Here is a 27,764-nt window from a genome sequence, read left to right as displayed (position 1 = left end):
TACGTATGATGATGATGAAGGTGAGGCAGTGAGAATGAAAGTGATGGTAATGATGACAATGAAGATGAAGATAAAGAAGATCAACATTATGTTGAAGGAGAGGATGATGATGAAAAAGAAGAGGATACAGATGATAAACATAATGATGATGATGCATAAATGCACGTGAGGCACGGAAAACAAAGAAGATGATAGTGCAGTGTTGATTAAAATGTGCATGCATTTGATGATGATGCTGATGAGGGGTGGCAGTATTGATGACGACCATTATAATGATCATGGAGGTGACAATGACCATGAGCATGATGAAGGTGGGGATAATGAATGTTAATAAAAAGAAGTCAAGAAGTAAGTGTCATGTGATGCTGCTGGTGTGGCTGGAGGTGAGCGTGTCAGTGACTGTAACAATGATGACATTTTGACTAGTCAGAGTAGGAAGAGAAGAGCAGTAACTGATAACGTTATCAATTCTATTCAAGTGTCCCAGTAAGTCATGACAGTATGAGAGCATGAACAGTACCAGGAGCCTGAAACTGAAGCAGTTCAGTGGATTTCAGCCATTACTAATATTGTTATTTACACCTGCACTTTTCCGACTGGGACATAAAAAGGTCCACGTGTCCTCGCTGCAGGGTGCTGGAGTTTAGAGCAGAGTGATATTGACAAAATATCACATTATTATTATTTACCTGGATAACTTGATCTTCATATTTTGGCGATTTTGAGAAACAATCAGGAATTCAGTGCAGATGTTCTTGGTGAAAACGATGTATGATAATAATAATGACGTGAGGGTGACATTCATGTTATGGTGAAGATGAGAGATAATGATAATGTGCACATTTGTGGGAAGTGGTGGTTTGAGCGAGCTTGTGATGAAGATGGAGGATGATGCCAACTTGGAGCGGATGATGGTGGTGGTTGTCAGTGAGCACCAATGACTGAATAGACAGTAAACATAAAAACAATGATCGTAAAGGTGAAGGAGGTAACGATGTGAAATGCAGGAAAATGGTGATGATGATGTTATCAGGATGGGGATAATGATGATGATAACTGCACGAGCACAGGTAATGAGACTAATGATGATGATAATGGGGAGACTAATCGGAGGTAGAAGTCATGATAATCTCAGAGGTGATGGGGAAGATGATAAGGACACTAAGGATGAAGACCGTTAGAACCCCGCGCGGCCGCACTTGTGCCGGTGGTGGGAGTGACCGCGAGGAGGGAAGAGCTGCTCCATTCCGTGCTCGCGCGCCGATAGCAGCAGCGCTCTGATGAATTCACTCTGAACTCAAAGGGTCGCGAGAGCAGGACGTCGACGAGCCAGGCACGAGGAGGAAAAGTGCCGTGTGATTAGTGTGTGCATTCATTTCGTTTCCTCGCATTCCCTCGCGGCGTCATGGCAGTTTGTCGGGCCGGGCTGGTGCTCCTGTGCGCGGTGCTGGCGGTGACTCGCGCCCGCAGGAGCTCACCGGAGCAGGAGGATGTTCAGGAGAAAATCAACAGCGCCAGATGCACGTCCAGGTGCCTCACTCTGCACATGACCCAGCTGACGGCTGCGTTCAGACACCTCCAGGTACTTACGACCACTCTGTCCCTTCTTTAAGGGTATTTACTGACCCCGAGGTCACATGTGACCACCAGTGTATGCAAAGTAAATTAGAAGCCAGGAAGTGAAAAGGACAGAGAGCCACGATTGAGTATTTTAATGCTAGAAACATTGGTGCGACCCTCAGAGGTGAATTAATTAAGTGTATAATATACATTTGCTCATTTTTAGACAGCTTTACCCAAACTGCTTCTTTTAAAGGTGAATTACTTTCTGTATTTTTACAGCCAGCTGCCATCTCTGCCCGTCTACTGCAAATCTATTAGTCTTGATAGTTCAGTGGGCTCATTAGAGATTTTTACAAAAGCCTCATTTTGCTTAATGCTGTTTCATTATTTTATTTATATTGATGTTCATGGCGCCCTAAAATATTTCACAGGAAGATATTGAAGGGTGAAATTAACAGGAGGGGGGACATGGACGAGCATCTGGAATCAATCAGGTGCACTCAATAGTCACATTTCTGATGAACACAGGATTGAAGTTTATAAGTTACGCTCTCATAACACACACATAATGACCTCTCAGTGATTTTTCAGATTTAGCAGTTTGCACAAATGGCTGAGTCTGCTCTCAGTGGCATGTGTAAGACATTTACACATAAACTTTAAACTGCACCACTAAACTTTATTAAATGATTGAAAGATCAAAAAATAATAATTCTTGCTCTCTGGTCTGATTGGTGAAAAATACTTACACCCCTGCCCACCAGTCGTAGCTGTGCCACTTAGTTCCATCACTCTTGTGAGCAGCTGTGTTGCCTAGTCAATACAATTGTCCAATTATCCAAATCTTTTAATGAAGCTTGTCATTCTTTGGGTCTTTACAGAAACAATAGCCACTCAGTGCTATGTTGTGCAGTGATTTTAGAGGTGTTGTTACGCGCAAGAGAAGAAAAGCACAGTGAGCACTTACTGCCTAAATAATTAATCAGAGGAAACCTTGTGATCTCGCCCGAAAACAGGGAGTTGTTTCCAACATGGTTTTCATCAGGAAGTTTTCAGATTGAAGTTGCCCTGTGTCAGTATGCAGAGGGCCAAAGGTAGCCTGAAAAAACGTAACTTACTGGTTTATAATGGTTGACAAAATTACTCATCTCAGTGAAATCGCTGGCCCATGTTCTGCGGCCTTTGTAGTGAGGAATGTGAGATTAACGGGGACATTAGGACGTTACCAAGTTCGAAAAGCCACTTATCGTTAACGGCTTCAACATGTGCATGCTGTGTAGTGGGTGGGAAAGTCATTAACCACAGAGTTTAGCCCCAGTGCCTCTGAGGTGTGTAGAAGAAAGTGTGTATACGTATGTGTGTGTGTGTGTGTGTGTGTGTGTGTGTGTGTGTGTGTGTGTGTGTGTGTGTGTGTGTGTGTGTTTGCATATGTTCATGTATAAAAAGAAGGTTTGGTCTGGTCCTCGTCCATCTAGAATAGACTCCCAGCACCTGTGCATTGGGTAATGAGGGTGGCCCCTGGATGACTCTCGAGCCGTGTGTGTGTGTGTGTGTGTGTGTGTGTGTGTGTGTGTGTGTGTGTGTGTGTGTGTGTGTGTGTGTGTGTGTGTGTGTGCTGGGGTTTCTGGAATGGAGGTGTGAGAAAGGGAACATTTGGTTTAAACTTTATGAAGTGGAGTGCAGTAGTGAGATGTTGAGCATCAAACAGCAGTGATGGAAATGGGACCAACTGACTGGGAGGTAGCAAACAGGCCAGGCACTCATTTTCTACTTGGGTTTCATTTCAGTTAAACAAGTGAACAAAATGTTGCATTCCTCTCCGATACAACTCTTTAATTTCTTGTGTGAGTTTGTTTTCTGTCATAGTCTTGGCATGGCTTGACGTCCATGGTGTGTTTAGACTTCCAGGATTTTCTGACTCTGTCTCTTGATATCTTCAAACACACACGCTGATCTGTTGAGAAAATATCCCAGAACAATATTAAGTCATCCCACTTGGTGTACTGTACAACAAATTGCCCATATTAAAACAAGTGAAGTTATTAAAATATTTATCTTCATTCAGACAATTCCACTTCTGCTATATGCATTTGATTAGTTTCAGGGATGTTTTGAAGGCTGTTTGCCGGCTCCAGGTTTAGGGTTCGGGTTTTGACCTGAACACAATAAGAAGGTTCATGTGTGGTGGAAGAATATTGAACAGATGATCATAGGACCCTGGGAACATTGATACGCTCTTGTTTTTTAGCCTGCCAGCATCTTGAAACAAGGCGGAGGAAGGCAGTTAATTTGTGAAACACGCAACTTTTGTTTGCAAGCAAATTGAAGTAACTCACTCAATTAGTCGGATGATTTACTCACTTTAGGAAAAACTGGTTGTTAAGATGCAATGCTACATGGAATGATTTCTTAAAATTAACAATTTTTCCTTTTCATCATATTAAAATCAGTGTTTCCTACCTGATTGTTAGTTGATTGACAGGACACTAACCAGCAACTGTTTTGGCAATCGATAAGCAATTTGCGTAATTTAAAAAAAGGACAATATTAGCTTCTCCGACTTTGTCAATGTGAAGCTTTCATCTCTATTCTGTTTCATGTCATTATAAAATGGATGTCTTTTGAGTTTTGGACAAAACAAGACATTCAAAGAAATCTCTTCTGGCTCTGGAAAAGTGATGGTTGCAGCCCTAATTGAAACACGTGTAAGAAAAAGCACTCGGCACAGACGCCATTATCGATTCGCAGGACAGTGACAAACAGGAACAGGACGATGTTGACGTGTGAAGGGCATTTTAGGATATAAAGGGGCACTGAAAACTGTGTGTGCTGTACCAAATTAAAAAGAGCCTCTCAAGTGAGCAAACAAGGAAACAAGTTTCCTCTCAGCCACATCCTGGGGAACAGCATCACTCTCTGAACCTATTATAGGACGGTGCAGCAGAAGACAGAGTGATTAATGGTTGGGAGAGACTGTGTGTCAGAGCATTCATTCATTTAAAGAACGTAACATTTAAAACAGAAAACCCTTTTGATAACATCTCCAGTAACTATAACATCAGTGAGGGCGAATAGAGCTTTACTCATCCTACTCTGTCACCACACTCAGATGCAAACACACACATTGCTTCCTCTGGCTTCATGTGGGTGAACCCTGTGTTTTTGGCTCTTTCTCTCTCAGTGTGTGTGTGGCTAGTGTGTAGCCACCAGAATGTGAGTCACCAGTTTTCTATTTACACCTCTCTTTCTGCTGCTTCTCTGGGTTTTCCACTACTTTCCCTTGTATGGTGTAATAGTGTAATTATAGCTCTTTGTGTGTGTGCGCGCGTGCTCATGAGGATATATATGCTGGTATGTTGTCATATTCCCAAATTCCTCCTTGATGTAAACTCCTAAAAATAAGGAAAAAAGTGCAGCCTCGGCTGCAGAGCTGGATCTTTTTGCACATACGTAGTAGATCAGATTAGACTGCGTGTCTTAAACACTCACAGGTCTGTGGTGCTGATGAGTGGATGGTTAGCGGTTCGGGCCAGGGCTGAGGGCCAGTGCGAGGCTGAATGAGCTGCCTGTGCATTCATGTTTATGTGCGTGTGCATGCATGTGTGTGTGCGTGTGTGTGTGTCCCCGCTGCTCTGCGGTAGGTAACTCTAATCAGCCCAAAGGTCGGCCAGCCAACCAGTCACGCTCTGAAAAAGACCAGAGACAACGGTCAGGTCAGGTTGCACAGAGGCAGACGAGGAGATAAAGGCAGGTATATGGACGCGGCCGAGCACGAAGGCAGGCAGGGGTGAGCGGGCAGGTAGACACAGAGACAGGTGTGACAAACATACACGCAGACAGACAGCCTGAAAAACTGATATACAGGCTAAACAGAGGACAGACAGGTACGCAGAGAGACAGGCAGAGAGACAAAGGCTTGTTTGATTCGCCTCAGAGATAAAACCTCTGCCTCTCTCTGCGGCTTTGTGACTGCCCTGTCATTCGATCAGTAGAAGCAGGGATAGATGGTGATAAAACTGCGGCGGCATAGGAGCGACTCTCACCTGAAACCAGGACAAGAAATTCCAAAACAGTAAATCACAGCTGGAATGGCACCGCGTTGAGCAGCGAGGCTTTGTTCTTTCAGCCGCAGAGCGAGACAGATGGAAAGACTCTGTTACCACATCAAACCCCTGATGGCATCTGATACTTGAGCAATGATATCCATTCTTCTTCTCTGCACCCTGAATACCAAGCTGCTGCTATCGGCCGGCTAACTTAGCTTAGCACAAACGCTGGAAACCATTTGTGTAATCTGTACAAAAACCAGAGATTTGAAACAACTAATAACAGTTTTACAGGCAGTTATGAGTTGAACTATTTCTTGGTCAGTACCAGTAACTTCCTGGAGTCTCAGCTGGTTTCCCCCTGTTTACAGTCTTTGTGCTAAGCTAAGTTAGCCACCTGCTGGCAGTGGCTTTGTATTTAGCATACAGACATGTGAGCAGTATCAATCTTCTCACCGTACTCTCGGCAAGAGAGCAAATCATCTTATTTCCCAAGATGTTGAACTTTTCCTGCAGTTTGTTGACTATTTAGACTATTTTCTTTACCAGTGGAGTTTCGTTATTGTTGCTGTTGGAGCTGAACCGGAACAGAAAGACAGATGCCGACATAATAGTCGGATGAGGCAAGGTTCAGGACCGTGTAACAACCACTATGTTGTGACGCTTGTTGTTTACAGGATGTGGGGCACCACAAACACTAACGTTGACACACGTGCACGGAAGCGCACACGCAGGCGCGCACACACATAGACTAATTAGGGGCTTCTGTTGGGAATGTTCAGACCTCAACATGGGCTTTTTTGGAAGAACTTTATATTCTGTTGAATGGAAGTCAGTCATGATACACTCACCACACACACTTGCACAAACAATGCATACACACAACATATACACACACACACCCCAACACACTGTAGCTGCGCTTGCTTCTGGTCATCTGGGTATGATTAGCAGAGTTAATGCCTCGTGTTAAATAGACTTTCTACTGCGCCTCACCGCAAACACTGACCACAACACACACACACATAATATGTACACACACACGCTCTCTCTCTCCCTCCGTCTCTCTCTCACACACACTCACTTTTTATCGCTGCATCTGGCAGAAGTGTGATTTATATCTCACTCTCTTTCAAACACTGAAGGGTGTGTGCAGCTGTGCGTGTGCGTGTGGACCGTGCAAGTGTTTCTGTGTGTGTGTTTGTGTCCCTGCCTCTTTCCTGCTGTTGCATCCAGTAATATCAGGTTGTTATTGTTCAGCGGCGATGACTGTGGGCTCAGCAGTCATCAGAGCCATGTGGAAGTCCTTTAGTGCAAGTGTTTCTCACTCCGTGGGTCAGTTCAGTTTCTGACGGCTCTCTCGTGTCTCAGGCTCAGACAAATTTCTCTTGCGGATCCCAAGAAAGGAAAAAAGTTTAAGACCCTGTTTTTTATTGTTGGTATGAAATCCAGCCATGTGGAAATCCATCATTAAAGTGAAATGGGATTTTTTTGCACATTTTTGTTCGAAGTCATGCATCATAAGACGGGTGGAAGTGGAATTCTGAGCAGATTTCTTGGTGCATGCATGGAAAATGCACAAAAGCCTTTGGACTTTTCTAGGTGTTTTACATTATTTTTAGATAAATACATCACTCACAGCTTCTTCCATAACCAAAAGTCTTATACCACAATAAACGTGTTTGTAAATTTTAAAACGTCCCTCCACTATGGATGAAAATTCTATTAAGAGTTGGCTTCCCATTAATAAAATAACTCTGGAGACTAAATTCCTGCCAGACGAACAGCAGTCACCAAAATTTATTGCGTCCTGTTTCACAACTAGAATCCTCCACTCCTTGCCAGTCTCCTCCCTGCTCCTATTAACTGATATTTATTTCCATCTTTTACCTTCTTTTGTCTGTCTCCCTCTGCTCTTTTCAACTTCCTCCCTGCCTCCCATTTCCTCTCAGTCTCCCATATCCAACTTCTTTTCTCTTCTTTCAGCCACCTTCTACCAATCCTCCCTTTCTCTCCCTGACTTTTTCAGCATGTGCAGCTGTTTTGCCGCACACACACACACACACACACACACACACACACACACACACACACACACACACACACACACACACACAGACCCTACGAAACCCAACTTTGACCACCATTTAATAGCCATACGGCACACAGGCCTATCTAAACTGCCTTGATTGGCTCTGACAGCAAGTATGTCCCATGAAATTGACTTGGGATGCGTGTGTGTGTGTACATTTGTGTGTGTGCATTAACGTGTGTGTTGCAGAGGGGGCTGAGGAGTAGTGACAGAAAAAGGGGGTTGTTGTTGTGAGGGAGACAGAAAGAAAGCGAGCGAGAAAAGGATGGAGAGAGGGGATGAAGATGTGAGGCCGGCGGGGGGGGGGAGCAGCTTTATATCTCCTCAGTGAAAATCTGGAGACGTTTAACTGGCCTCTACACTGTCCTCAGTTCTTTGTGTGGAGCATCTACAGTGTATCATCACCATCATTTTCAGGTGCTTACAGGAGAGGAAGAGATAAGGGTACAAATGAAAGACAGAAAGAATGTCAGAGTGGCCAAAGTAGGCTAATCTGGATGAGTAGCAGCAGGAGGAGGAAGAGGAAAAATGAACGGTGTGTGTGTGTGTGTGTGTGTGTGTGTGTGTGTGTGTGTGTGTGTGTGTGTGTGTGTGTGTGTGTGTGTGTGTGTCCTAATATCCTAATATTTTTGACTGGATACCTTGGATACTGGAAATCAGCCATATGAAATGAATGACACAATTAGGACTGCAATGTGAATTTGATTATGATTATGATTAATGTGGATATGATTAAGATTCAAAACCATTTGTTGTCATATCACTCAGCTCGAGCAGCATAATGAGTCTGGAAAATGACTTCACTTAACTGGAACGTGTCCTTCAAAACAAACAAACTCGATGATAGCCAAACATAACACACACGTATGCTTTGTGAATTTTCTTAATTCTGTTCAATCAATAGCTTAATTCCATGACTGTGTATGCTGTGGAAACGCTCACTCCATTGATGTTTTTTTTACTATTTTTTGTCATTTTGTTCCATTGTTGAGCAGCCTTAGCAGGACTATGAACGGACAAGATTGCAATGCAGCTGTAATACTCTTTCACCCCTACACTTGTCATTACTGCTCTCTCACATCACATATAAAACCCAACCAGTCAAGGTCCATACATTTGGCAACTTCAGAAAGACATTCTGATAACTGCAGCCACTTTGTAACAGTACTAAAAACAGTAAATTATATCAGTCATCACCAAAACCCTCCAGGAATTCAATGAACGTCACAAACCTATGCCGAAAGAGTAACTGAGGGTGGAATTGGCCTCACCGCTGCAGCCCAGGGTGCCAGTTCTACAGCATCAAAGCAACTTAAAGGAACCGTGTGGAGTTTTTGACTGCTATTAGCACCATGGAGCAATGTTTTTATCAGTGGATCCCTGTTTTGTTTGTCTGACCATGCTCACACACATTCCTAACAATGGTTCACATCACTCCGTGAGTGGACAGGTGACATTTACGCACGGCAAAAAGCAGCAAGAAGTGAAAATGGGGAAAATGCAGGAGGAGACTTGGCATCTGTTTAACATTCACACCTGTGTCATCCGACAGAATCAGTGGAAGGAAGAGCCGACTGCCTCTGAGCTACGTCGACTGCTTACAAATGTCTTAATGCTTGAGAGAGTTAAGAGACTCCTCCATATGTGTGAGATACACTGCTATTATAAGACCTGTATCCATGGCGACTCAGTCTTTTATAATGCACTCAGTAGCACCTGGGCGGCGTCGCTTTTGTGTAGTCAGAAAGTGCCTTGAAGAGAGGAGGAGAGAGAAACTGTTTGCAGAGGAGGAAGTTGTTTCTCTGTAGCTGTAGTGATACCATGACACCCGTTCCTCTGCTTCTCCTCTCGTCTGTTCCTCCCTCCATCCAGCCTTCCCTACAGGCTTGTTACTAATCTGTTCATCAGAGATTTAACCATTGCTTTAATGCTCCACTGCTCTTCTGTCTCTCATCTATCACTGTAGGAGGCTGGTTAAGCAGTATAACTGCAGCAGTATCGCTTTTTACAGCTAGCCCAGATTACTGTTAAACCAAGGGTGTCCACCCCACCGATACTCATTAACTCTTAAAGGCGAGCAAGCATGGCCAAAAAATACATTATTTCTTAATATACCTAATCTCCCAATATTATGTCCAGCACTCATTTCACATAAATCCTCTTATCAACTGAGCAAATTTGTTGTGACCTTATTTCAGAACCTGATCTGATTTTGGTTGCGCTCCTCGTGCCTCCTCTCTGAAGGCCATCAGCCTCCTCACTGCTGCCAACAGCTGTACAGCCGAGGCAATAGTAAGCAGCTGGAGCGGTGGACGTGGACAGGGGTGAGAGTATGAGAGGAATGAGGCGAACAAAATTTGTGGAGAACTTGGAGCTCTGACCGTTTTCACACATATGCTCAATGGCCGGCCTCTGCAGAGGGCAGGCGTGACTTAGTCAGTTTTGGAAATTTACAAAAATTGTGAGAGGCAGCCCCTCCCCACCTTACAGTGTGAAAGAAGCTTTTACTGTTCTGTCTGACCAGCACTTCTTTAAAACTATATCACGGCCTTAATCACTTCAGTAAAAACCCTCGGCTGTTCTAGTGACAGTACATTCTTTTTAGCGGGTCTACAGGGCTTATAAGGGAAATAAATCCTCATCTTCATACTTCAAAGAGCAGTTTAGCTTCTTTTACAGCTATTTCACCAAAGTAGCCAATATGCATCTGTTTTGAATGTTAAGAAAGAACAAGTAAATTCAGCATCTTCTATACCGTGAAAGCCCTTAACCCCTAATCTCTAACCTTTGACCTCTGCACTGTTACCCCAACTCTAACCCCTTCACCCTCATTATACCAGAAGCACAAATGCTACTTAAAAGAAGAGAAGCCCTGAAAAGTGTGTGCGTGCGTGTGTGCGTAGGTGTGTGTGGAAAGAGATGAGCTTGGTTGAGTCTAAATACAGCACACTTAGGAGAGAGGGTTAAGGAGTCGTTAAGAAGGCTTATCCCACACACACACACACACACACACACACACACACACACACACACACACACACACACACACACACACACACACACACACACCAGCAGCTCATATACTCCTCAGAGGCACACACACACACGACAGACAGACACACAAATCATGCCCACACACCAGTATTCTAATAGTTGTTTTGATGTTGGGGGTCGGCATCATGATTGTGCCGATGATGACAAAGCGCTTCAGAGGGAAGAGCAGCAGTTATGCCCCACTCACTGACTGACTGTCTTACCAATGCAAGTTAAATACAGATAACACGGGTTTGAGGCTGCATTTAAACCATTAAAGTGATCCAAAATCTCCCAAAACCTGAAGAATGCAAAAGGAACTGCAGGGACCCAAGAAACAAGTGGTAACATCCACACTGTGAAACCAGCAGGGTTTATGGGAAGCAGTGCTGGAATGATTACTTGACTAATGAACAGATAATAAGCTGGTGTTTTTTTCCGTCCAACACACTAAACATGACGTACTTCCAGCTTCTAAAATGTGAACATTTTTTGCTTTACTATGTTTTATGTCATTGTGGTTGCAGTTTTCAGACTCAGCACATAGAATCAACAGATTAATCAATAATGAAAATAATTATAGTAGATTACCAGTTGTTTGACTGTAATGTTATTTGTTTTTGGGCATTATAACGATGTGTCACAATGATGACCATGATGTATTTAAAAAGATACTTCTTGTAGCTCAGGTGTCAGCAGCTTCTTTGTGTCCTCGCAGGTCATTTGTGACCTTGTGCGTTCAATACAACCACGCATGAGTGTCTTCTCAAGGTGTTTTATTTGGATGGAAACGAAATGTGAAAAGCTGAAGAGAATTAAGGACTAGTGGTCGGTTTGGATAATCTGTATTTCTGTCCCTGTGGTCATGAGATGACGTCTTCCTCTGTCACAGTGGTTATAGCAGCCATGTTTACTGGTGGTCTTGACTCACTTAGCAATAACTGTGCGCACATGCAGGCTCACAAAAGCATACGTTCCACCAAGTGACGTGGCCTCTGTCTGGTTCAGTAGCCACAAGCACAGCGTGTTAAGTCATTTTGCACCCTGAGGATAATTATGTAAATAAGAGAAAGGTTGCGTGTGTTTGTCTGCATGTCAAGTTTGCTCTGGTCACACAGTTTGGTCAGTGACCTTTTATGAACAATATTTTGCTTTCTGTCTCCTTGTATGTTAGACAGCAGTCTCACATGGACAGGTCAAATGTGGGCAGAATGTGTCAAACACAGGATTTGTCTGTGAAAGATTTATTTCTCTCTCTGTGTTTGTTTTAATTTTCATCCTCTCCGTCTCTTCCAGAGTGACCAGGTCCTGGTTTGGTGTGAAAACCACAGACGCTGTGCACAGGTAAATACGCAAACACACACAAACCTGTGCTGCAGCCTTTCCAGAGACATTATACTGACTTGCATTCACGTCCCTGACGGCTTACCCAAACATTTATCACTTTATGCCTCACCCCAACCCTAGCCTATCCTTAAGCCAGTCATAACCCTATGGTAACCCTGAAACCAAGTCTTTGGTGCAGTGAAGAGCTTCTGGTAACAGTAACTCTGACTTGGTGTTGCGGTCCATTGAACACAACTGCCTGTGTTCGTGGGTGGTAAGCCTGTGAGGCTTCTTGTCCTTTTTTGCTGCACCAGCAGCTCCTGCTGGTTACTTGGGATGGAACTGGGAGTGATAACGTGAACCTTCCACCTTCCTAGTGGCAGGTGAAAAGAAGCAGCTGCACACAGAGCGGAGTGCACATTGGGTATTTCACATCCCCCTCAAAAACAGGATAAAGTTGTGCTGTAACTATAAAACAACTTGTTGATCTTGTGAGGGCCAGATTTATGTCCTCAGATATGAACAAATAAATCCCAAGTCAGTGATTTAACCAAACCGTCAGAAAACTACAGCCCGCTACCAGAAAACAAGAAGAAGCCGAATGTGAAAAACAGCAATGAAAAGGATCAAAACATCCGTACACGTATTGCCTTTGCACCAGATTTATTATCCGCGCTCGGCCGAAAGCTTAGATCATACATTTTTGTGCAAACGAGATGAGATGAGTGTGATGTTTTGATCCTCTGTCATTGCTGTTTTTTACCTCTGGCGTCTTCTTGTTCACCTTCAGTGCTTTCAATTTTGCATCCTGCCAAAGGGCTGTAGATTAAACAGAACACGAGTATGGCAGGTGTAGTGTCTTTACTGGTATTATAGCAAGGCCATGGAAAATATGTTTCTGATTTGTTGGCACTTTTGAAATTGTACAACACGTTTTATGCTGTCAATCAGCGTGCAAGGCATGTTAAGATGCAATTAATTGTAGCATCAGCAGCATTTTTGCTACATTACCAAATGATGGATTAAACTACAAATGAAAAACTGGATGATGATTTGAAAGCATCTTGTCTTTCTGGCTGCAGGATAACACACAATGAGGTATCCTGCTCTGAGAATATAATGAACATGACGCAACAAGAGCACACTGCAGAAAGCAGAGCGTCAGACAGAGACAGAGAAAGTCTTTCTCTCCCTTGTGTATGGAATCTTTACACCAACCGCACGGCTCGCTAATAGCAAAGGTTGTGTTTTTAGTTAAAATAACGTCCTCCCTTGTATCCCCATTATCCATCCACCCTGGAGCAAAAATTATCCCCTGTTTATTCACTTAACACTGTCTGCCAGGAGGCTTCACTGTGTGTGTGTATGTGTGTGTGTTCTAATTCATTGTTTGATTGAAGAGGAGTTTCCACGCGCTGTATTTTTAGCTGCCAGTCCGTCCACTCTGCAGCACTTCCAGCTTGTTACAGCTCTCTGAACGTTACTGCGGGTGTTTTAGACGGCTGGTCCCATCTGAGACGCACAGGCAGTGGGTGGATAGGACAGATAGCGCGTCACCACATTTTGATGCACATTTTAAATCAGAAAGGCCCAAAGATGGAAACACAAGTCCAGGAAAAAAATGGAAAAGAAAGTAAATTTATTTTGATCGCTAACCAAAAACAAAGCGACGACCTTTTACTCACTGACCTTAACTTACTCAATATTAATGACTTGTTGAGAGATTCTGTCTGGTCTCTTATTGATGTGTTTCCTGAACTCTCCGTTCAGGTTCAGACCTTTTTAAAAGCTTCATCCCGGCTGAAAGCACACCTGAACCGTATTTTACTTCTCGCAACATTTCCAAGCTTTGCCACAAATTCACATGACAGTCGGTTGAAGGGAAAGCAAGAAACAGGCGTGAGAGCGCTTCTTCTGTACGGCGCGTATATCATTAAGGTGTGTTTGCTGAGGTCAGCTGGGGTTAATGTCAACAACAGCCGAGAACATGCCCCCCCCCCCCCCCAAAAAAAACCTCCTACCAACAGACTGTTTCAGGGGACGCCACACTGAGCAAAACATCTGACATCAACTTTGAGCTTTGCCGAGCCCCCCTCACCACCTCCGCCAGAAACACAAAACACACACAGCTCCTTTGACCTTACGCAGACTTATCTGCGTCCTTTCTTTCCTGCCCTCTCTCCCTTCCTTTGTTTCTATTCCTGATGTTTAGAGTTCAACAAAGAAACAGAGAGAATGAGAACGGAAAATATTTTCGAGTTTAATACCATGTCTAAACTTTACTGCCCTGGCTTTGTGTCTTGCTGTTGTCTATGTGTGAATGCAGTGTGGCACTATGCTGGAAGCGGCGTCCAACAACGGTCTCTGAATCTGGCCAGTGGGAGCTGACGCTGTGTAAACCACAGTTTTCCTTTCAGGCGGGCTGATACTGCGCAGACATGCACAGTGTCTCTTCTTGCTTGTTTGAATTGCAAAGTTATTAATTCTTACCCTTTTACAGTCTGTTGAAAGTGGCTCCAGCCCAATTTGTAAAAGTCAGCACGGCAGGCCAACAAAAATAAATTAGAAGAGAAAAGCACATATCCCAGTCCTGAGCAATAATTGCCAAGATTAATCAAAATAATGAATTATACAGTGGAGGAAGCCCAACGCTGTTTAATGCTCCCAAGGTGTGTATATTTGTTAACAGAATATGTGGGAGATGTTTAGGCCGTGCTATTTTCTTATTGATTATCCTCCCTGGGAGCAATGAGCTACGCAAAGAGCACAGGCCACTTTATTATTGTTTTATTAGGCTAACGAATATTCCCAGGTTTCTGTTCCACTCTGTCATATTATTCTGCGTTTGCTGTAGTAACATGTTTGATACTAGAAGAGCAGACGCCAACAATGTTGAAGTCATAATGAACTACAGAGAGACGGAGCAGGATAATGGATTCCCTTACTTTTCCTCTAGCGCCACCATGAGGTTAACATCTGTGTCTTTTTTTCATCCATCCAACAGTTGTTGGAAATTTTGTAGTCATATTCATGTTCCCCTCAGGATGGATTGTACTTACTATGGACTTTTCAGCAAGCGCCGTCGTCAGGTCAAAATATCAGTTTGTTTGGTTTATGATAAGCCCGAGCTGCAAATATTAGCATGCTAACATGCTAAAGTAAGATGGTGAACTTTGTACACATTATACCTGCAGAGAATCAGCATGTTAGCATAATGACTGGTATTATTTTGTAGGCATTTTACAGCTTCGCAGAGTTGTTAGTGGTAGTACTGACTTGACACAGGTTTTTGTAAGTAATACTGCACTTTTTTGATACCTTTTAGTCATATAAACAGAAGACAAAGTTCTCAGTGTTTTATGATATTAAATACAGCCAGAAAAGAAGCTGGCCTGTATAAAACACAGTCTGATTTGGCAGTGACAGTTTGATTTAAATTCAGAAAGTATCTGATTAAAGAATAAACAGATCTTAACAGACTTTCAGTTCCAGCTGTCATTGCTTGACAGGTTTTGTGAATTGGAGCATCGGACTGCATTGATGTGGACTAAAACATTGTTAAGGTGTAATACCCAGCCTCAGTCTGGGCCAGTTTCAGAGGAGTGAGCCAGAGGGGAGGAAGTAGTGAGCCCACTGGTTCTTGATGTGTTGGAGGACAAATTCTGCACAGTTTGATTTTCAGACTTTTTCTCGAGGGAGCTACATTTTTCTTATGTTTATAAACCCAATTTTAGAGCTATTAGTAAGGCAAATCTAACAAAATGTGACTCAGCCTACATTCCACTGCAGGATCTCATAAAGCCACTTGGCAGTGTAACATATTCAGTAACTTTTGACAAAGACTTTTACAGAATAATGTGGGGACTGGTATTACTTTTCCCTCAACTCCTTTTTGGGTCCTTACGCAGACTTGGAGCAGTGCTGAGCTCGGTTGTTCTCGCTGAGTTTTAACATGTGTCACACATAGTCAATCTGTCCGCTCACAGTCGCACACCCACACACTCTAAATGGTGCACTGTGAAACTAAGGGATTCGTTTAATTTCCCATGTCATCTATGGGACGTAGCTGAAAGCTTGGAGGAATCCATTATATCGCAGGGAAATGGCACAAAACGCAAGTATGTTAAAATAGACATACAGTATGTTTGAATAGTTTTTAGAAATGTCATTCCTTTTTCTTTAATCATCTTCCCTGTCAAAGTCTCAGGAGCATTTGGTTATGAAAAACAAGTAATTAAAAACTTACATTTAAAAGTAAATGTAAATATAGAGGAGGCTGTAACGTGCATCAGTGCTCTACTTTGATGTATAATTAGTCTTCCAAACTGTATTTCTTATAAGAAATCTTTGATTGTAGGACATTCTGACAGATAGGAGGCAATTATTTATACATGAAGGATGTTTAAAGAAGAACTTAAAAGAGGATAAAACACAATTTCTCTAAAATTACTCCTCCAGTGAGCGGAGTGCAGTTACAGTACAAATAGGATAGGAAAAGAGAAAAAGAAACTAGAAAACAGATAAAGGTAAGCATTGCCTGATCGACTCTGCTCTATCTGTGCTTTGTTGCATCAGGGCCTGAGACCTCCCTGTTGAAGACACACACACACACACACACACACACACACACACACACACACACACACACACACACACACACACACACACACACACACACACACACACACCAGGCAGATGTTGCCTCAACACATATGGTTTGTGTCACATCATTGGTGGATTCACTCTCATGGAAACACACATGGGAGTTCACTAAAAGTGAACTACAGCCCTCACTCAATTCCTCCATCTGTCCATCTCCTCCTTCTTTTATCTCTTTGCTTCTCTCTCAAACACACACACATGCAGGGTAGACGTAGTAATGGGTACCAGGTGTGTGTGCGTGTGTGTGTGTGTGTCCACTAACAAACAGAGCTGATGCAGAGCAAAGACGCAGAGCTATGAAGTCACTGTTACTCTTTGTCTTGTCATCTCCCTCAGTCCTCATAACTTGTTCTTTAGATGTTCAAATTGCTTGTAATACCAGTCTGAATAGCTCTGCCACAGCCACTATTAGCACTGTTGGCGGTTCTGTCACTGGCTCTTTCTGTCCACGTGTCCTTAAGCAAGATGCTGAATGTGTGAATGAGAGCTGTCCTTCAAGGTAGAAAAGCTCTGCATAAGCACATTTAACATTTTAGCCTTAGTTTGGTAGCTGTCACATCATACAGGAAGGAAGAACTCTACTGAACACACTCTACCCTTCCTTTGAGTCAGCCTAACCTTAAACTGAGTACATTTTCTTCACTTTTTGATGATTCTCAGTCATCCAGGTCATTGTTCTACATGGAGGCTTGAATCTGTAGGGCAACCTGTCTTGGTTGTAGACACTTGAAACATTATCCCTGTCATTGATACTGCTCGGGTTGTTAGTGCTCCTGGCCGTTTAACGGCAGTCATTGGAGTCACCTGAGGCCAAGTGTGAACGACGGTCGGAGTTGTCACATGAGGCCAACTGTTTGTTAAATCTCCTGGGAAACACTGTAAGGACAGCTTTGAAGGTGGAGGATCAGTCGCAGACCTCCTCCTCTGTCCAGGGATGGTTTCTCTGTTTTAGCTGTACTTCTAATTAGAGGCTGTTTGGTTCTTGCATAAAGAGCACAGGAATAATTCTTGCTCTACCCCACTCGCCCCTAATTCTCTCTATAAATATTTGTATAGAAATATTGAAATATTTTCTGGAGAAAATTCTTCAGCCATCAATTTTCCATCACTTATACGGGTTGTGATGGTACAAGGATAGGCACAGTAACCCAATGTTCTTATGTCCAGCTTCTCCTCGTGGTGCCCCCTAAAACAATCGTGGTACCTCCATTGTCTTCTTGGTTTCCTCTGAGGTTTCCTCCCTGTTGTAAATGAGTATGTCTATAGGGATATGTCCAGGTGGCGTCTCAGCATGTGTGGCCTCAGACAAGCTATAAAGACAATTTCTTTCAGCTGCTTGAATTCGCGATCTCGTTCTTTTGATCTCTGCCCACAGCTCATGAACACAGGTGAGGGCTGGAGCATATATGGCTGAGTTAAGTGAGAGCTTTGTCTTTGGGCTCTGGTCCACCTTCATGTACACCAACACCTACTGTACTGCTGCTGCAGTGTGCAACAGTCCACCTTTGAACACATGCTCCTTCGTCCCAGTTCTCCAGCAGAGTACCACGGCCTCAGACTGGAAGAGGCTGAATCTCACCTCGTTTGCTTCTCACTCTGCTGCTGTAATCAAAAGGAAATGATAGAAGAAGAATATGCTGGAAAGAGTCTCAGCAAGCAGGAAGTCATCCCTCGGTGCCAGTCTGAAGCCCCCTTTCCCCCTCACCTCCTTAGATTTGGACAGCCCAGTACAACAGCTGCAAATAACAGCTTGCTAGCCATATGTATACATTTTCTGTCTTCTCCTTTTCCTACAGTCACTTCCATTCCCTCTGCTGTTCGAACTTCAGTACTTTAATCTGATGTCTTGTTGGGATGTATCACAACCAACACATCCTTTATTGTGCACATTTTCTTCCTGTTTCTGTCCAAAGTAGAATAGTCAGCATCCTTTTAGTAGATTTATTGTCGATGGAGAGAAAGAAAATGATCAGGGGACTCACAGAGAGGCGAAGCTCTGGCAGGTTTTTGTTGTAGGCACATGTGGTTTGAGAGGTGAGGAAGTAAACCACTGAACTATCTTGAAGCATTTGTCTTTCTGACCGTCCTTTTGATCTCCTCTTCTTCATCCTCTGCTCTCCTCCCTGCATCCTCTCTTCTCCTCTCACCAGCTGCCGACTTAAGCTCGCTCTGGTTGTTGTACATGTTTTTCCAAAGGTCTGGCAAAACGTGCTTTTCAAAGGCATTTTTGGAATTTGTTTGGCTACTTATCACGCATGTACCTCAAATCCTGAAGTGTGTGTGTCTGTGTGCATGTGTATACACACAGTATATGTGTGTATTTGCACATTCAAACTGGAAAACAAGCATGTTTGCATCCTCAGAGGTGCTCTGCAGAATCTCATTTAGCATAAAAGTGCAGTTACACATAATCTAGACTGATCTGTAAAAAGTTTATTTAATGAATAGAATATCCATCCATCCATCCATCCATTTTCTATACCGCGTATCCCTTTCGCGGTTGTGGGGGGTGCTGGAGCCTATCCCAGCCATCAGCGGGCGAGAGGCGGGGTACACCCTGGACCGGTTGCCAGTCAATCGCAGGGCACAAACACAGAACCATTCACACTCATTATCATACATATAGTATTACATTAAATGTAACAGTATTAAAACGAGTGAATGTAGCACTGCATCATCAATAAATCAACGCTCATAAAACACCTTTAACCTCAAGTCAGTATGTGAAATCAACCACTGAACTGCATATTACAATGTGGGCCACCAGGTCAGATTTCACAGGAAATCTGCTGGATTACTTTGCAGGAGAAAACATGAAGAGGATGCTGTTCTTCACTTCAAACAGAGCTTTCAGGTTCTCAAAATAGCTGATGGTGGAAGATGAGAAATGCTGATCGCAAATAACTTTGAAGTTATTTTATGTTCTTTAAGAAGGTGAATACGTGAATATTTTACAGAAGAAGAAACGTCCTTTGTTGCAAGAAGTTCATTTGAAATGTGGAGATATTTGCTCATACCACGCAGGCTAATACCAGAACCCTGAGACTGAGGCATGCAGTCACTGATACAATTTTACAACTCTCATTTTTCAACCATGATTATACATCACGGAGACTGACTGATATTTAATATTGCCGTTGTAGAATTAAGGTAATGAAAGCAGCATAACTAAATTGAAAAGTATAAAAATGGACTGTTTTTATATTACCACTGGTAAACTAAAGGAATTGTACAAACAATACCCAATCCTAAACGCTACACATATGCACTGTAAGGTGGAAGATATAAAATAAACTCTGAACAGCTGATGACAAGCTGAACACATAAATTAGCATGTATAGTTTTTCACATTGCACCCTCTGAACTGGTGAGCGTGGATGGAGAGCGAGCACATCTGGTCTGTTGCTGTCTGCCTTTGTCCCTCTTCCTCTCCACCTTTTGTCTGGACCTGTTTCACTGTTTGTCTTTCATCTCTTTTCTCCTTTTCAACGGACACTCACTTCTTTCCCCCCTCTATCCACTCTGAAACCACATCTCTCCTCCCTTCCCTCTCCCATTTCCTCTCCTCCCTCTCGCTGAGTGCGCCTGTCATCCCTCTATCGTGGCAGGTGAGGCCATAAAACAGCAGGAGAGGCCAGAGGAGGGCCGGCAGACAAGGTGTGCGTGTGATTAATTATTATACACATATCTGAGGAGCTCCTATGCGAGCCGCGCGCACACACAGACACATACACAGTCATTAATCTAGGCGCTGTTGTTACAGTGTGTGCTGTGGTGTGTTAAACAGTAACATCTCTGACCTTTGACCTCTGCTGTGTCTACCGCTCCCTCTCTCGCACACATAACTCATCATGTTGCCTTCAAGGCCAAACGTGTCTCTCAGCTCCTCTAACACAAATACAGCGTGTGTATACTTTGCAGTGATTTACAACATCCAAGTGATATTTGAGAGTGTAAGGTGTGCGCTGCATACATACCACAAGTATGTTCATCTTAAATCCATTCGTCTCGACTCCCCCTTTCTCCCCTCTCTTGCCTTTCTCTCCCAGCTGTTCTATCGACTATGTCAAATAAGAAATACTCACATTCATTACTGTAATAAAACAAGTAAAAACACTCCGTTACACGTGAACATTTTGCATTAATAATGTAATAAGTACAAGTAGAGATTATTACAGTATATCACTGTGATTAGCAAAGTATCAATTGTTAAAGAAGGAGAGGTAATGAGCTGAAGCAAGGAAGAAGGTAGAGGTAGGCAGCACAGAGATGAGAGGTCATGGAGGAGAAGAAGAGGAGCGATAATGTGAAGACAGGAACAAAAAGAACAGAGGATTATTGAAAGGGATGGGGGGGCGGGGATGGGGGAGGGTAAAGGACGAGAGGGGAGGAATGAAAAATTAAACTTGTCTGTAACTGATCAAAGTGGCAGCAAAAGAGGAGGGGGAGGGTTGGATGCAAGGGGGAGTGTGTGTGTGTGTGTGTGTGCGTGCGTGTCTGAGTGTGTGTATGTATGAGGTGTTTTTGGGAGATTTTGACAACCTGAGCAGCACGTGGTCGAATGAAGAGACCCATGAGATCTCCTTGAAGAAACACATCACACTTCAAGATCTGGTTACAATAGCGCGCGTGTGTGTGTGGGTGTGTGTGTGTGTCTCGTATTATCTCCCTGTCTCCTCATACCCAGACTGCTTGAGGAATGCATAATTAACTCAGAGAAGAAAAAGGGAAAATAAGTTAAAGTGATGCTTCTCTTAGATTTCTTCTCCTGCGGTTGAAAGCTTCAGAGGAGGAAAGTTTGGAATTCGCTTCCTCATGGAGAACAATGGCACTTTTAATCGATTCATATGTAGAAGTCCGTAGAAACTTGCAGCGAATGCAGCACACTTTGCATCGTTGCTGTCCCTCCGTCTGGTTAGAGTGTTACAAACAGTCAGGTTTTTCCCAAAATATTCTTGTTGATCAATGAGCTACAGATAGACAGTCTGACATGGCAGAATGATCGTTTTCCAGTATTGTAAAAACCAAGGCCCCTCAGACTGGATGTGATGTCTAAAGGGGCTTGTGTCCAAACACCTGCAGTACTACTTGACTAACACTACCTGCTTGATAGACCGCACACCTACAAACTGAACAAACTGATGTGTATTAACTCTCCTGAAAAGCAGCAAATTTATCATCTTTTACTCCCAGATCCGGACTTCTTTCCCTCTGCTTCTTCTGTATGACACAGTGTGCCACTCATGTCCAGTCATACAATGTATATAACTGATGATCGTTTTCATTGTCAGTAATTTTCCTGATTAATTGTTTGGCCTATAAAATGTCCCAGAGCCCAAGGTGACATCCTCATTTTTTTTATTGTCAGACCAGTGCTCCAAAACTCATTCGTACGAACTTCTATAATGTTATCAGCACATTTGTAGACCTCAGCAAGTTACAGGATACAATATGTGCTTAAGTGGCATTTACAGTCTGCAGATGAATGCAGGTGCCTGCTCACAAAAAAAGGACAGAGGGCAGGAAGCTGTGTCAAAGCAAGCAAACAAACTTTATCCATGTATTTGTCATCACCTATTAATCAGATATAAAAGAAGGTACAGCAATTGTATAAACAGTGAAAAAGCCATAGGAAACTAATTAGATTTGCTTTTTAAACACGTGCACCGATTTCAGTGGAACATAGTGAACGTATGGATGGAGAGCAGAGGGTAGAAGGAATCTGAGCTGTTTCTCTCAATATTTGGATTTTCATACAGTCACTACTGGAATCCATTGTAACCTACGTCAGTCTAAGCTGACCACAGCCTTCGCTCCCTCTGGAGACGCAAACTGCAAACTTTTTACTGCAGCATTTCATGCCTACAGAGCAAGCGTGTTTAATACTCAAGAGAGAGATTTGGGGTGGAGTATCACTTTAAGCGAACCCAAACTTTTTCTTCCATGACTTAAATGAAATGGACCGACTGAACAACATTAAACAGCTATCATGCTTCTTGCTGAGACTCCATTTTATGTCCTACAGTAGAAGTTAAGAAACCAGCAAAATGTGGCTTTGGTTTTTGATGCTGTATGAATCCTCATGACAAGTTACAATGTAGTTTTGCTCTTTATTTTGTAGATCAAATGAACGCCTACATGGTCTTAAATGCAGTGTGATGATTCCCCTAAAAGCCTGCTTGTCATTCAAAATATTCGTTGTCATCAGTCTGCAAACGAGCCTGTTTAACGCTGCTTTTAAAGAGAGACTTTTTTCATCCAACAGTAGCCATTTATTTGTGCAAAGATGAAGTTTTTATGGCTTTTTGTTGATTCTGTTTGCTCCCCTGGAATCATTGCGATGGAATAAATTGCAGAAATGATTGAAGCCAGGCACGCTGGGGAGCTGAGGCAGACAGACAGACAGAGGGAGTGAGTGAGTGAGGAGGGGGGAGGAGGTTGGGGGTGAAACCGCAGTTTTTATATGTTGTCTGGTTTTAATTTGGTAAGAGTCATCATTCACCAGTTCACTGAGGTGGCAAACCAGATGAGTGTGTGTTTCAGGAGTGTGTGTGTGTTGCTTTTTGTTCCCTACCTGCATAAATGGCACCATCTCTTCAAATCCGAAACAATCTGACACTTTTTTGCTTCTTCTTACACCATTTCTTTTTCTTCAAACCTGAGCTCTTTAAAGAAATAGTCAGACATTTGGAGAAATATGCCTCCTTTTTGCTTTCCGGTGTACTTAGATTGTATGATTGATAGCATTCTTGAACGTGTCCATTAAATGTAGGGCTACAGTCAGTAACAGGTTAGCTTAGCTGAGCACAGACTGGCAGCAGGGGGAAAGCGCTAGCCTGCACGCTGTCTGGAGGTAACAAAATATGTCTACCAACACCTTTGAAGCTAAACAATCACCACTTTTTATAACTGGCAGGGACCAGTGAAAAATAGATTCCAGTTGGACTTTTCCATCGCGTCGCATGGTGTCAGATGGGTTTCGTCATCATTCAGGGATGATTAGATGACATGAAAATCATAAGAACAGGCTGAAAATCTATGATGCTAAGTATCCGCTACCAGCACCTGTTGCATAGTGCAGTAATGAATGGCGCTGAAGAGGGCGCTGCTTTCATCATCTTTCCATGACAAGTGTGTCATTAGTTAAGAGGGTTGCCCCGGTGTAATGGAGAAGCAAATTAGCTCCTGCCCTCTTTCCAGTCTTTGTGCTAAGCTAAGCTAACTGGCTGCAGGCCGTACCTTCATATTGAACGGACAGACTCGAGAGCTGGAAAAACCGCTGCTATGAGAAGGTGTACATGTACAAATTTAGTTTTTTGCTATTTTTATCATGTGTGATAAATATAAAAAAAAAGTTCTGTGCCTAAAGCCTCAGATTTTGTATTCTCATATTTGTTTGTTTATGTGTAGTGCCTTCAGCCATGCAAAGATCTGTGGGAAACAAGGAAGGTGCTTTCTCCAAAGTCCTGTGAGGTAAGACAGAAAGACAGTGTGCGTGTGTGTGTGCGTTTGTGTGTATAAGTCGCAACACCCTCGGTGGCAGTGTCACTCCGCCTGCTTTTGTTGGCACCATGAAGCAGTTTTTTTTGACTGTGTATGCCACGAATGAGCTTTCCTGTGTGTGTTTATGCAAGCTTTCGTGTGTTATGAATAACATGTTTGTGAGCTTTCGAGTGTATACATGTGAAAGTGTGCATCGGTTCCCTGTGTATTTTGTGTGTGTGGCCCTAAATGATTATTTGCTCAGCCAGTCACTGTGGTCTTCAGATTAGTTTTTCATCACAATAGCTGAAGCATGTTACTGGCTGGATGGCTGACTGGCGGGCTGGTTAGGAACAACTGGATAATTCAGAGCTATTAGCTAAAGCTTGTGTTTACATTTTGCAGATCTGCAGCCTTGTGCGCACACACACACACATATAGACACACACACAGTTATATACCCCCCTCCACATAAGATCTCAAGGGCTGCCTTCAAAGTCAGTAGGAGTTTACCAAAGGAAGCACTTTCACCTCTGCTGTGTGTTTTTCTGCCCCCATATTCGTGTTTATACATTACGTACATCCTATTTCCGTTGTGTGTCAACTGTAGTAATAACATTTCCCCGCTGGTCTTTCTCTCAGAAGCAGACGGAGTGTGTGACGAGCAGGGAGTTTCTGACCTCCCTGAGGTCGTCCCGTCAGGGCGACTGCCCTCCACCTCAGCGAGCCACCGGGTTCGCCGCAGCCTGCGTGGAGAGCTGCTCGTCAGACCAGCATTGTCCCTCCCCCAGGAAATGCTGCTCTAATGGCTGTGGACACACTTGCCAAGCCCCAGCCAATCTATATAAAGGTAAAGGCAAGTCCCTGGCAGCTGGCTGGGACTTGTAAAACATCTTGTGGGCTCTGTTGTAAGAGGCTGCTGCACTGAAAAGGTTTAAAGAAACAATGTTTGTATTGTTTGACACTGTGCTAATTCAAAGTGATGATGCTGATTTTTTTTCATGAATTAAAAGGATCTCTGATATACTATCACTGGCCACCCATACTTTTTACTCCTGACACTGAACATGCTTTTAGCTGTTTCTTTGGAAGAGATGTACTTCCAATATTTATCTAGCTCTTGTTCCTGTGGTGTTTAAACTGGTTGTGAGTTAGTTTGGTTTATAGTATCTGCCAAATGAATTATAAAAATGTTTCAGTGGAATAAAGATTCTTGAATACGGCCTGGGCAGCCATAATAAGTGATTCATTCATAAAAGAAAATATTGTTTGAGTGATGTTTGTTTTGCTTTATCAGTTTTGTGATTTGTTCTTCTGATCTGCACATTTAAAACCACTGATAAAGTCATTTTTAGTACATGAAATAACAAATGAGTAAGATTCTCATATTCAACATTAACCAGTTGCTTATTAGCATGCATATTTGTAGCATATTGGCACTTTATTAGTCGTTATAAAGCACCTATTAATGTCTTATCCTGCATGACCATATTCACTAATTTTAGGCTGTTAACTAAGAGTTGACCCTCAACCTCCTGATTACTGTGTATGAATTACATAATAATCTAACCCCAACCCTCAGAACAAGGCATTAATAAGTGTTTTATAATGACTAATAAACAGCCAATATGATATATGCATGCTTAATAAGCAAGTGGTTAATGGTGAATGCGTGTACCTTCATACAAACTAACAGCAACAATAAGAGCATGATCAATAGATCATTGTAATTTTTATTTATAATGGTATTAATTGACTTGTTATTTGATGTTATTTAAATGCCCTGTGAATTACTGTCAAATAACATCAGTTTTCTGTTTTGCCTTTCTAGATAAGAATATAAAAATCATGCCCGTCTCTCTTGCAGGGGTTCCTCTGAAGCCTCGCAGAGAGATGAGCTTTGTGGAGGATTCAGAGGGCCATGCGAAGGTGGCGTGGGTGTCAAAGTTCAACATCAGTGTGGAGCCCATCGTTTACATGCTCCAGTCCCGCTGGAACATCGGGATTCACCCAAGTGAGGACCACGCCTCTCCGTGGACTACTGTTGCCATGGTAACTACAGGAACCAGCAGCCTCTCACCTTTCACCTTCACGTGGGGATTAGAAAGTTTCACACATGGAAGTAATGGAGATTCAGAAAGAAACTCAGGAGCTGATGTGGCGCACAGTGATCATGATAGAAACTGTTCTTTCACTCATGTGTTTATTGCTTTCTGAAGAGTCACACCATCATCCTGTTTATCCCACCCTCACTACATTACTGGGGGATGTTAGCTGTGGGGATGTTGATGTCAGGAAGCTGATTGCTAGAAGAAACCCATGTCCCATGAGTCACTGAAGCTATAAAAATGGTTCCCTGTGCCTTTAACAGTGGAACAATGCCACAAAGTTTGTAACATATCTTTACCTCATAACTCTCAATTTGCCTCGAATGATGAAACTTCTCAGCTATGGAGATGGATGTTAGACTCTGTTTCCACCTCATCTGTCTGCTGCCTTGCTGTCTAAACCTCTCCACCCCAGCCAGTCTCCCATTCTGCCAGGGTAAACCGTACGTCTGTGTGTGTGTGTTTGAATGAGTGTGTGTGTGTGTGTGTGTGTGCACTGTACATCCATGTGTGTGTGCCTGTGTGAGGTTAGGTAAATAAGCAGAGCTTAAAAAGGAACCACAGGCAGCCACAGTCGTTCCACCGGCTGACTCTGAATGACTGAATGCTCATTATAGACTTAAATAGATGGCAGCTAGTGTGTGTGTCTGTGTGTGTGTGTGTGTGCGTACGTGCGTGCATGTGTGTGTGGATGAGTAGATTTTAAGCAGTGATTACATTTTCACTGTCAGGGAGACAAAACATGTGAATCCTTAGCAATTTTAACCATAATTTTGGCGAATCATTTAATTTCACTGTTATCAGATGGAATTCCGATCTGACTGTGTTCATTTGACTTTCCAGCTCATTAACTGTGAAACTTACATGCCTGAAAGTATGCAGAGCATTATGTCATGCTTTTGAAAGAAGATAGTATGGATACGTGAGAGATGACAGAACATTTGGGCTCGGACTGAAGTGAACTCTTCCTATTTACAATGAAGACAATCATAATAACAGTGCATTTAGTGTTAAATCAGTATTACATTTGTAGGACCTGGAATCATGTTTAATGAATAGCTCAACTTTTGGGGAAATATGCATATTTTCTTTCTTGCTGAGATGACTGCTAAATATGAAGCTACCGTCAGCAGCCTGTTAGCTTAGCTTAGCACAAAGACTGGAAACAGAGGGAAACAGCTAGCTGGGCTCTTTCCAAAAATAAGAGAATCTGCCTACCAGCACCTGTAAAGCACCAATTAACATGTTACATCTTGTGTGTTTAATCTACTAAAAACAACATGTTGTTTTATGGAGGCTTATGTGCTGTAATCTTTCTGGACTAGACTCAGACACTTCCAAGAAATAGTCCAGTCTGAGATATAACTTCTTAATCAGTGAGCTTTAGAGGTGCTGGTAGGCAGGTTTCTGTTACAGTTGGACAGAGACATGCTAGCTGTTCCCTATGTTTTT

At 42.9% G+C, this 27,764-nt stretch overlaps 1 protein-coding gene across 2 annotated transcripts in view; it reads left to right on the top strand.

The window, feature by feature from the left end:
• Window positions 1-1,206: 1,206 nt before the first annotated feature.
• The window catches only part of anos1b (anosmin 1b), a 41,770-nt gene continuing 15,212 nt past the window's right edge, over window positions 1,207-27,764 (top strand). The window contains exons 1-5 of one of the 2 annotated variants that reach the window (XM_070960803.1): window positions 1,207-1,582; window positions 12,031-12,078; window positions 24,133-24,195; window positions 24,847-25,054; window positions 26,072-26,256. In XM_070960803.1, coding sequence (XP_070816904.1) covers window positions 1,406-1,582; window positions 12,031-12,078; window positions 24,133-24,195; window positions 24,847-25,054; window positions 26,072-26,256 — 681 coding nt within the window. In that variant the 5' untranslated portion in view covers window positions 1,207-1,405. The remainder of the gene's footprint in view (window positions 1,583-12,030; window positions 12,079-24,132; window positions 24,196-24,846; window positions 25,055-26,071; window positions 26,257-27,764) is intronic. The other variant, XM_070960804.1, reaches the window with a different exon arrangement.

The sequence above is a fragment of the Chaetodon trifascialis genome, chromosome 4, assembly GCF_039877785.1.
Source record: "Chaetodon trifascialis isolate fChaTrf1 chromosome 4, fChaTrf1.hap1, whole genome shotgun sequence".
NCBI lineage: Eukaryota > Metazoa > Chordata > Actinopteri > Chaetodontiformes > Chaetodontidae > Chaetodon > Chaetodon trifascialis.
This window is presented reverse-complemented; position numbering and strand designations above follow the sequence as displayed.